Source organism: Berghia stephanieae, chromosome 13, assembly GCF_034508935.2.
Source record: "Berghia stephanieae isolate SIO BIC M18660-M18661 chromosome 13, UCSD_Bste_1.3, whole genome shotgun sequence".
NCBI classification, from domain to species: domain Eukaryota; kingdom Metazoa; phylum Mollusca; class Gastropoda; order Nudibranchia; family Aeolidiidae; genus Berghia; species Berghia stephanieae.
Window position 1 is genome coordinate 31,155,554 of NC_088372.1, and position 11,654 is coordinate 31,167,207.

General features: G+C 33.8%; 1 protein-coding gene across 4 annotated transcripts in view; it reads right to left on the bottom strand.

Moving 5' to 3' along the window:
• Window positions 1-11,137, bottom strand: part of LOC144958484 (uncharacterized) — a 14,844-nt gene extending 3,707 nt beyond the window's left edge. The window contains exons 1-8 of one of the 4 annotated variants that reach the window (XM_078890464.1): window positions 11,104-11,137; window positions 10,832-10,968; window positions 9,764-10,157; window positions 7,116-7,324; window positions 5,738-5,971; window positions 4,633-4,757; window positions 2,860-2,983; window positions 1,485-1,745 (exon numbers count right to left, since the gene is read on the bottom strand). In XM_078890464.1, coding sequence (XP_078746590.1) covers window positions 1,485-1,745; window positions 2,860-2,983; window positions 4,633-4,757; window positions 5,738-5,971; window positions 7,116-7,324; window positions 9,764-9,878 — 1,068 coding nt within the window. In that variant the 5' untranslated portion in view covers window positions 9,879-10,157; window positions 10,832-10,968; window positions 11,104-11,137. Of the gene's footprint in view, window positions 1-1,484; window positions 1,746-2,859; window positions 2,984-4,632; window positions 4,758-5,737; window positions 5,972-7,115; window positions 7,325-9,763; window positions 10,158-10,831 lie in introns of all 4 variants that reach the window. The other 3 variants (XM_078890466.1, XM_078890465.1, XM_078890463.1) reach the window with 3 other exon arrangements.
• Window positions 11,138-11,654: the final 517 nt, after the last annotated feature.

Genomic DNA, 11,654 nt, shown 5'->3' on the forward strand with positions numbered 1-11,654 from the left:
TCGAAGTGTTTCACGTATCTTTTTAAATGATGTATATTGTATGCCATGTATATTTGGCGCCAAGAGCTATATTGTATTGGGCAGGCGCTATATAAATGCCACAAACGACACCACCACCACCACCACCTGTAAGGCGCTATTATAATATTTTACAACAGAACAAACTCATTTCCCGGCCAGATATTCATTATACACGTGAGTAAATAAATAAATAAATTCATAATGTGAGTGATGAGCCTTTTCCAAGGACTCAACTTCGACGAATCGCATACAGGGGAAGATCAGGAACCTACATATCCAAAGGCGAGCGTCATACCACAAGGCTGCGAAGTCGCTTATAAAGACAAAGCAAATTATGTGTTCTCGATTGATTATCTTCTCTGGCTTAACTGAGTTTAAGCTGAACAGGTAATAATAATAATAATAATGATGATGATGATGATGATGATGATGATGATGATGATGATGATGATAATAATAAATAATAATAATAGTAATAATTGTAATAATAATAATAATAATAATAATAATAATAATAATTAGATAATAATAAATAATAATAATAATAATAATAATAATAATAATAATAATAATAATAATAATATATGATAATAATAATAATAATAATAATAATAATATAATAATAATAATAATAATAATATAATAATAATAATAATAATAATAATAATAATAATAATAATAATATATACTTTATTCATCAAAAAAAAAAGAAAAAAAAAAAAAGAAAAGGAAATTCGTGGTGCCACAGTATTTCTACGGGTACCCTTACATCTTGGCTAGATTGTTGGCTTTCGTGATTTCGAAGTGTTTCATCCTTCCTAGTACCCAAAGCAGATGATTCTGGACCAGGGAAGTTATGTAGCATTGATGCTCCTCTTTTACAAGCGCGTATCTTGGGGGGTACCGATAACGGTTGGAATGGGATCAGTGCTGAGTGAAGTTGAGGTTTTCTCTAACTCCCAGTATCTCTTTGGTAGCTGGGTCTGTTAGAACTGGTGGAGGATGCTCTCCGACAGACTATCGTTCTATCAAAAGGGAAAAAAAAACCATTGCTATTGTCCGTTCAACGCTATAGCATTGGGGATAAACTCTGGCTTCACTTTATTTCAACAGTTTTTATTTTCGCCTATGTGGACCATTGATATGACATTCGCCTTCGGATCAGATGTCCAGGGTTCGAATCCCGCTTTGAGCGGTGGATAGTTCAGTACTTGAAAAAAAACGCTCTTTACTCACATTCCCTCACCTTCTCAGGTGTAAAATGAGTATCTGGTCGTTAACACCGTTGTATCTGTCCGGAAAACAATTGTAATATCGCCTGACAAGCGTCATGTCGCGTCCTTCATGTTAGTGTTCTTTGGTTAATATCCTTGTAAAGCGCTTTGAGTACGTTTAGTGGCTTATGCACTACATAAATGATATTTTTTTCTCTCTCACAAAACTATAATTAGAAATGCACTTACCTCCGGGTACGATAATTGTCCTTTGAGGTGACGAAGTCTTCCAGGCTTTCCAGGACCCAGAGCAGGCGACCCTGGACCGGGGTAAAGTATCGTAGATGTTTCTGTTGTAGAGGCAGAGGTAATTGTTTTTGTTGTGTTGGGTCCGTTGCAAGAATTATGATCTGCTCCAACTAGAGTATACGATTGGCCATATCCAGCGATGCCCAACACTATTTTGGAGATTGGAGCTCCTTTTCTGACCCACATATCGACAACCCATTCCTGGAAATGGTAAAAGAAAAAGAAAAAAATATACAATAACAATTGCATACAGCGGGTGCGAGAAAAAATAACTGCAAATGTTTAGAAGCTTGTCGCCGCCAGATTACAAATGATGCTAATCTGAAATTTTACCACAATAAAACCAGTTTATTGAAATGCACGTACACAATTTTTCAAGAAAATATGTGACCCCTCGCCTCAAAACGGTATTAAGTCGGGTTGGTTAAGATGTTGAAAATTGAATTTATAGCCAGAAATATCAGACTTATGTTGAGTTTGTATGTTTTATTGAGGAGAATGGATACCATATTTTAGGGTGCTAATGCCAACAATTGATATTTTTGACCAGTTTAACATTTACTTCGGCTTTTAAGCATCTGGTTCGTTCCGACCTAATACCATTTTGAGACGATGGGTCACATATGTTGATAAATTCTGAACTCTCTGATTGTTTTGATAGATGCACTGCAATTTTGCCATATTAAAGATTCGGGACGTATTTCTTAATTGTCATCTTTAGATCTTTCATTTGCTTTATGACCATGCGTAGCCGTCCCCACTGATCCAATAATTGATTGTCAAATGTCTTGCATAGAGATTCAATCCCATGCATTTTGAACTGACTATTTAAACTCTGCTTCTTTGCAAAAGGTTGTACGAAATATTAAATTTCATAATCAATTTTCAGCATTTTGTTAAATCAGACATGACACTGGATTTGTTGAAATGGGTGCGATGTACACATATTTGCAGGTCTGATGGCCGAACGCAATTATGAACTGACTTTAACACTAATGCAATGGACAATATTTTCATTTGGTTTGATAGTATTTCCATTACCACAATAAGCCCACACCTTATAGAAAATGTGGGTTATCAAACCAGTAGGTCGGTTAGATGACAGCGTGTGTAAATGAAAATAATATAAATTGAAAATACTAGCTTTTCTAGACACTCCATAGAGATTGAACCATAATATAAGAATTTAATGTGTGTATGCTATTTACCACACAATGTTCGGGTGTGAAAATACTGACTTTTCTAAAGACACACCATAGAGATTGAACCATATTATAAGAATTTAATGTGTTGTTTTTTTAATTATGCAATTTACCACACAATGTTCGGGTGTAAACCTGGAATCGTTTTTCCGTGGGTAGAGGGGACTGTTAAACCCCGTCAAAGGACTCCATGGGCCTTGTAGGTCATATGCCATCAGGTTGATGAAGTCAACGCGCCTGGAATGGACACGTAAAAATTAGTTTAAAATAATAAGATTTATGCTTCAATGTTAAATTGACAAACGCAAATGATGTTTTTGTTTTGGGTTTTTAAAAATGTCAACAGAGAAAACGACTTCATAAAATACTTCAATTTCAAGTGCCACACGGTAATTGATCATTGATTTATTTGAAGATAAACGTCCTCAACTCCGTCTTAGTATTTTGTGTCAAATTCACATTCTACTTTTTCGACAAAGGAGAAATCAAAAATGTCTATATTACTTGTCTTTGTGAAGTACAATAAAGTTTAAATCTTCAACTTCCTTGCGGGGGTGGGCGTTTTGTTTTTGTTTTGTTTTTGTTCTTTTTTAATTTTCCGAAACATTTTTGGGAGCTCCAAGCAGCAACACAATTAACTGGAATAGATGAATAGGCAAGCAGATTGATTAATCAGATATAATAAATGAGTAAATAAATAAATATGAAAATAAATTGTTAATTGAGTTGAAAGGTGAATATGTGAATAGCTGGATGTTTGGGTGATTAAGTAATTATCAATTGATTTTAGGATCGAGGTGACGGTGGATTATTTATTATTTAATAAAAATAGATGCCATTTGTATAGCACATTTTCAAAATTATAGAATGCTCAATGCGCTTTACATTGGTTGAAAAAGAATGCATCTCTTGAGCCACAACCCATTAATGATAATCTTGTTGTGCATGAACAAATCTCAAACCAGTACAAAGTATTCTCCATGACAATAATGGTAAACGATGTTGATTACTTTCCGCTGGTCAGACTTGTAAGCATTTTTATATTACGTGGTCGTAAATTGCAATGAATCATATTATATAGATAGTATGCAGATGACGTCACTCAGGCCTTTGTTATTGTTTTTGCCATCCGCGTTTGTGAGTTGTTCTCACTAAACTGTATTAACCAGACTATAAAAGTTCATGGTTACACAGAGTTTGTGTTTGGGTCCGTTATACTTCCGGATGGCAATGTTGTGAACTCCTTGGCCAAGCACATTCTATCTATACTGTGGTTGTAACGATTGATCATACGGAAGAGCAAAAAAGTGACATAGAATAAAGAAAGAATCAAAAGAAACAATAATATAATAAGATAAAAGAGGTTTCCAAATGCCAAGAAAATGCTCTGATAATATCATGAAAAATTGTAACTGTAACATATTATCTACTGAAATATTTAATTTGGATGTTTTGGACACTTCAATTTTTGGATATTATTATTGTTATCAAAAGGAAAGCTTTTATTTTTGAGTTATTCCAGTTTCCTGTTACTCTAATCTTGCTATTGACACACAATATCATGGACCATATAAACACACTATAGCAGGAACGAAGTTGTCACTCAGCTCCTTGTTATTGTTTTTAGTCAGCCAATTGCCAATTTGATGATTAGTTCTCGATAAATGATATCATAGTTCTCACTAAATTATATCAATCAGACTATAAACGTTCAATGTTCCACATTGTTTTGTGTGTACGTACGTTATATCCGACTGACGGATATTGTTAACATTTCACCTAAACGCATAACGTCAATATCAACATATATCTGTGTCAATCTTAATCAATGCACTGAAATCTATTTGTAAAAATATCTTTAAAAATGCCCTGAAAATTGAAACTACCAAGATATTTCCTTGACTTGGAATCCTCTGTCCAATAGATCCTCACTCGCGGGTCCTGCCACAGAAAGTATCAGTGCTGGGTTTGTAGAAGAATTCCTTTGGGCGAAGTCAGCTTGTCGAAGGGCCTAGAAAATTTTGAACGTTTCAAAAGCTCTTAAGATTTTTGAAATGAGAATATAATTTGTATTAAAAAAAAAGTATTGTGTTGAAATTAACTAGAAAAAAAAAAACAATAGGAATTTAAATTGATCTTTAAATTGAGACTTTATATAGCGCAAAATCCACTAAACGTGCTTAAAGCGCTTTACAAGGGGTCCTTGGCCAGCAGCAACACGTAACATGCAGGACGTGACGTGTCGCCTGTTAGGCGATGTTACATTTATTTTTGGGACAGACACAACGCTGTAAACTGCCAGGTGCTCATTTTACACCTGGGTTCGGTGAGATAATGCGAGTAAAGAGTCTTTTCCAAGGACTCAACTATGCGCCTAGCGAGACTCGAACACAGGATCTTCCGATCCGAAAGCGAGTGTCATACCACAAGACCGCCGCATAGCCGCACACTTTAAGGTCAAAACAATTCGAACTAGGTAAAAAAAAATTATTGAAGATTAAGAAATAAAACCCATTCTCCTCCTTCAGAGCCATTAGGCCCATGGAGCCGGAGTTTATCCCGGTTTCTATAGCGTGAAACGGACATAAGCAAGTGCTTGATATCGTTTGGATAGGACGCCAGTCTATCGCAAAGTACTTTCCGCCAGATCTCACAGACCCAGCTACCCAATCACTGCTAAGTGGACAGGGGGAGGGGGGGGGGAGAGAAAAATCTCGACTGCACCCGGGATCGATCCTGGTCTCATTGTGGGCGAAGCACCGATAAAATGCCCCGCCCCCCCCTCAAAAATAATCCCAAAATAAAAATAAAAACCCAAAACAAACAAACACAAACCTAAAAGAAAACAAAATAACACAGATAACGAAAAGAAAAACAAAACTCCAACAAACAAACAAACAAAAATTAAACACAACAAAAAAACAAACAAACAAAAAAATACCCAAAACAACAACCAACAAACAAACAAACAAAATCAGCAAATATTAGTACCTCTAATAACAAAGTCAACGAACTTGATTCTTGTGGGTATTCCCAATCCACGTCAAGTCCATCGAAGCCCCAAAGTCTGACGTAAGCAACGCTATTTGAGGCAAACTCCATGCGTGACATAGATGATGACGTCACTGCTTTGAGGTCCTCTGATTGGTAGGAACCGCCGACGCTTAATAACGTCTTGAGGCGAGGATGCGATTTCTTCAAATTGTTGAACAGAACATAGCGGCCCTTTTTAGAAAAAAATATGATTGTTAACTCATTTTAATTGGGTCAGGATTAGTAGTTTATGTTGAACAGAACATAGAAAATTATGATTGTTATCTCCTTTTAATTGGGTCAGGATTAGTAGTTTATTATTATAGCGTAAGATATTAATGGAAAATAAACACAGTGAAACATTATAAGTACTGAACAGATACATCTCTTTTAAAAGTATATGGCTTTGTTTAATAAACACGTCACGTAATGGATTTTACGACATTCAGTTGGGCAGGGTACCTTAATTGAGAGACCTACTCAATAGGGAACAAACGTGTGATTTTAAAAGAAAAAACTGTTTCCATTTTCATTGGAAGTTTAAAACCACTTTTCCGGCATCTTATTTTCTACTCTAACTATATGCTAGTCGTCAATAAAGATTATTCTCGCCCTTTTACGTCCTGCAATTTTAAGAATATGAATATACATTCTGCTAGTAGAATAGTTATGCCACCGTGTGATTCAATATGCAACCTATTCATTAATAGTACTCCAAAGGACTGGTTACATACACACTTCCAATGAGTTTGGAACCGGCGTAGTGGATCTTGTGACGTCAAGACTTCTCAGCTCTATTCAAAAGATAAATCTATAAACTAGAGATGCGTTCTTCGTCTTCACTAGAGGAATTCAAGTGTCGATTGAAGACATTCTTATTCCGACAGGCTTTCTTTTGATTATGTGTATAATTAGCGTTGTTCGTGCTTGTAGGCTATGATTATTTAAATCTTGTTTTGCCAGAGTCTCATGATTAAGGATGTTTGGCGCACTAATCTTACCATTATTATTATTTTATTATTATATTATTATATTATTATTATTATTATTATTATTATTATTTATTATTATTATTATTATTATTATTATTATTATTATTACAATTATTATTATTATTATTATTATTATTATTATTATTATAATTATTATTATTATTATTATTATTATTATTATTATTATTATTATTATTATTATTATTATATATTATTATTATTATTATTATTATTATTATTATTATTATTATTATTATTATTAATTTTTTATTATCATAAACATTTATATGGGACATTGCCAATTGTTCACCATGCCCAATGCACCTCGAAGTGATACTACTTACCACGACGCCATCTTTTGTTTCGTCATCAACTCTCGAAGGGGTCAAGGACAAAGACGCCACATCGATGTCTACAAAGCTGTAGATGATGTGGGAACATAATGAAGCGTCGATGTGAGGTAGGCAGAAATGGGCCTCCTTCACCAGCAAGTCACATGACCAATTCGTGAAGTAACACACTCGCTTGAAGTCTGATTTGTGAGATGACGTCACTGAATGAAAAAAACAAATCAACAATTATTCCGTTTTTCTGGTAACTTTTACTCATCAATAGGGTTCAACAATCGTGACGTCACTTCCCTCGTAATGACGCATAGTAACTTCATAACTGGTTCTAAACTATCGGAACAATGGCGGACGCCCTTATGAAATACTTCTCCGACGAGCATAAAAGTGTATCAAGAGGAGAAAAACATTATAAATCTGATCATGTTTTGACTTTTACACATTCTGATCACATGACATGTGAAAAAATTATAGCCAGCATGAAGAATAAAAAGTACCGATTTTCTTTGTTAACAACCAATCTGCTCGTTTCTAGGCGGACATGACATCAGAAAATTGAATCCTATTTGAGGCAAAGTAGGTCAATCCCAATTTTAATTAGCTTCGCGCACATACTAATAGATAACCGAACGCTATTATATCGGCATGATTGAACATTGTTGAAATTGACAATATTTTGCTTTGATTTGGGAGTGTTTCCGTTACCATAAACAAAGTCCATAACAATGTGTTATCAAACCTATAAATAAATACCGACGTGTACATTTATGCCAGGTCTGCCGTCCGAACCCAATAATTATGGGCCTAATTTAACATTGTTGTAATAGACAATATTTTGCGTCATCTTTTTAAAAATTTCCATTACAATATTGAGCCCGGTGTGTCTTTTTTACGAAACCCGCCGAAACCCGCCGAAACCCGACAAAACCCGACAAAGTTATGGGAAGTGGGGAGTGAACCTGAGACTCAGGGAAGTGTACACCATTGGGGAGTGAACCTGGGACTGGGTTTTGGCGAGTTTCGGCGGGTTTCGTAAAAAAGACACACCCCAGTGAGCCCATAATGAATTGGGTTATCAGACCTGAAAATGAGTCCACGTCGATAAGTACACATCAAGTGTGGATATTTTACCACAGAGGTTACGAGAACATTGGAACATTAGAAAGTACAATTTACCCCTGAAAGTACATGATATGTTTTTTAAAGATCTGAAAAAGTGTGTATGAAACAGAGCCAGAAATAGCAAGAAAGAAAATTACAACGAAAAAAAAATAAAACACACACACACACACCAAAAATCAGTCTTCATCGACTGGGGAGGAGGACTGATTTTTTGGGGATCGTTTCTTTTTTCTTGCATTTTTCTTTCTTGCTTTGTCTGGCACACTTTTTCATATCTTTATCTTATACCAGTGGATGCCTCCTAGTTTCTCAATTAAAATTAAAAAAAAAAGATTTGGACTTGAAAAAACTGTAGAACAAAAATTGAAAAGTAAAGTATCCAATGTAACATCTTCAAAGAGGAATGTAAAATGTTACAAGGAACCTTTCTGTCTTAACTAAAATATTTTCAGCCAATGATAAGAATAATATAAAACATAATATAAGACCCATTAAAGTTTCAAGCGATGAGGTAATGTCTTCTTCCAAACTTTATTAACGTCCATAACCTTCCTGGTTACGTGTTTTTGTTTGTAAACTGTTGTGTTAATTTGTGCTCAGTCATTTGATTATCAAAATCTAAATCCAAAGAAAATTCGATATAAGATAATGATTCACGCAGTTAATCTGGTAAGATGCAAGAACAAAATAGACGAATAAAATCGTGATTCAAGTCAAATAAAATAGAATTACAACATTTCATTTTTTTTTTTTTGAGAAATAAAACTCAACATATACTCAAGGAAGGCATTTGTTTTAAGTGAAATTATAGATAGAACGAAGTTGACGTCACTCAGGTCTTTGTTATTGTATTTTTCCATTCACGCTTATGACTAATTTTCACTAAACTGTATTAACCAGACTATAAAAGTTCAAGGTTACACAGAGTTTTTGGGTGTTTCTGTCCGTTATACTTTCGGATGGCAATGTTGTGAGCTTCATAGCCAAGCACATTCTACCTATAGATATTTAGCAGATTAAGCTCAAAACTCAGTTTAAAGCAGACCCGCCCACTGGAAATTTGGGAAATTTCGCAGTTTTTAGGGATAATGGCATAATAGGATAATTTTAATAATAAATTTAGGGATAATTCTAATAATAATTTTAAGGATAATTTTAATAATAATTTTAGGGATAATTTTAATAATAATTTTAGGGATAATGGCATACTTTGGGAAAATTCATAGTTTTTAGGGATAATGGAATAATAGACATTATAGCTACTTTTAAAACATACCAATTTGCCCTGAATACGTTCAAATAATGCTGTAATATCCGTTATATTTTAACTCTGCAACCAGATCTTAGTTTTCAAGATGTTTTATTCCATTAAAGATTTTAATTTAGTTCTCCGGTTAAAACCGAAAATTCGTAACATTTCGGAATTTTTGTTGTAGTACGCAGGTCTGGTCTAGAGTTACAGACAGGTTTACCCAGACATAAAACCGTTTTAAGACAACCAGTCACAAATTTATCATATTTACCTTCATTAACTGTGAGGAACAAGCATGATGTAACTATGAATAAAATCCTTGCTGACTTGAATTTTATCCAACACGAATCTTTTGTTAAACCAACATAAGCACATCTACAAACCATCTTAAAATGTTTTTCATTCGTATAATCATACACATGAGGAAAAAAAAAATATCCCCAGTTTCGTTATAATGGCGTGAAAGGTTAAAAAAAGGTATTATAACACCCCTTTTATAGTCTGTAAATAATCAAGCTAAAAATGCATTAATGACCGCTTGTGACGTAATCATGATGTAGGCTTAATCAATTTAAATTGAATGTCAAGGTTAGCAGTCATTTATCGACAAATTATTAAATTATGACCTTCACCTTTTAACATAATTTTTCCATCTCTGCACCGAACTGAAATTAAATTGTATTGGAAACGGGTCATCATAACGTGTTAGGTAATTTAAAAACACAAACATTGGGGAGTAATACACAACACTGCCATGTTTCTTTGTTGTTTTTGCTTGTTGTTTTTTGGTGTTTGTTTTGTTTTTTATTTTGTTGGCACTTTAAATTAAACTACAATCTATTTCTAATCTCGACTTACTTAACCCTCTCCTTATCATATATAGGAAAATCGTCACATTCGTTACGATACAATCAACATATTTCTTATTCAAATTTCTCTTGTACATCATATAATTTAAAGAAAATGAACAGTGTGTTGTAAAACATGTTTTGCTAAAGATTATTTATCGCAAGAACTTACTCCTGTTGTGTTTGAGTGATAAAAAAATCTATTTTTGTGTTAGTTGGGTGTGAATTTTTTGGGAAAATCATGAGAATGGCTGGTAAGGAGAGAGTTAAAAATTCAATTTACTCTTCTGATATTTTTACTAACTTTAACGATGATTTTATAGAATACTGTACAAACGGGGATGTTATAATACAGTTTTTGGACCAATATTGAATATTTCGTATCCTCAGAGAAGCCCTCCCAATGTCGGGCTGGTCCTCGGTCCGACAATCGTAATAAAGGTCAAAAACTGTATTATAAAATTGTAAAAATATAATAATAAATAAATGACCTCTGTTTGAGAATTTTTTTCCAAGATGCAGAATAGTTAATACTGTTGCATCGAGATCGAAATAAACTTTGGTAAAAAAATTATCCCAAACAACACTAAACCCCAGTTTTCTTTTCAAGTTCAGCTCGGTTCAGCTCCTGTTATAAAGTGAAAAAGTGGTGATATAACAAGATTCCATTGTGTGTCAGGTTAATCTACTATAACATTATAGCTTTTTTTTTTGTTCTGCATAAAAGACTTTTTATTTCATAGGAACACAAAAGTTTATAAACATGGTAAGTAATGCTTGATGCACTGCGATAAATCAAAACTTTTTGCTTCGGAGCGTCTACTTATAAAGCATCCATCGAGTCTCTTAAAAATAAATCTTTGTGTAAAGTCTTGATACTTTGAAAAACAAACAAAAAACAAAAAAAAAAACAAAAAACAAAAAACAAAAACAAACAAAAAACAAAAGCAAAACAAGACAATATGTGTGTTGTGTCTGAAGTCTAATCTGTGATCAGTAAGTTTGTTTTCGTAGCATTTTAAATATGTCTAAGCTTTTCAAATGACCAATCTTCGCACTTGCATTTTTACCTGGACATAGTAAGCCTTAAATTCAACATCCTTGCTTCATTATCCGTGTCGTCTTTTGCCTTCTCTTTTAATCTAACGTCATACCATATAACACCTTGCTGTAAACAGATTAAGAAGTGCAATAAATTTTTCTTTCGGTAAGATAGCCGTCCGTGAAAGTATTTGTCATTTTTATAAAAGTGTTCATCATCATCATCATCATCATCATCATCATCATCATCATCATCATCATCATCATCATCGT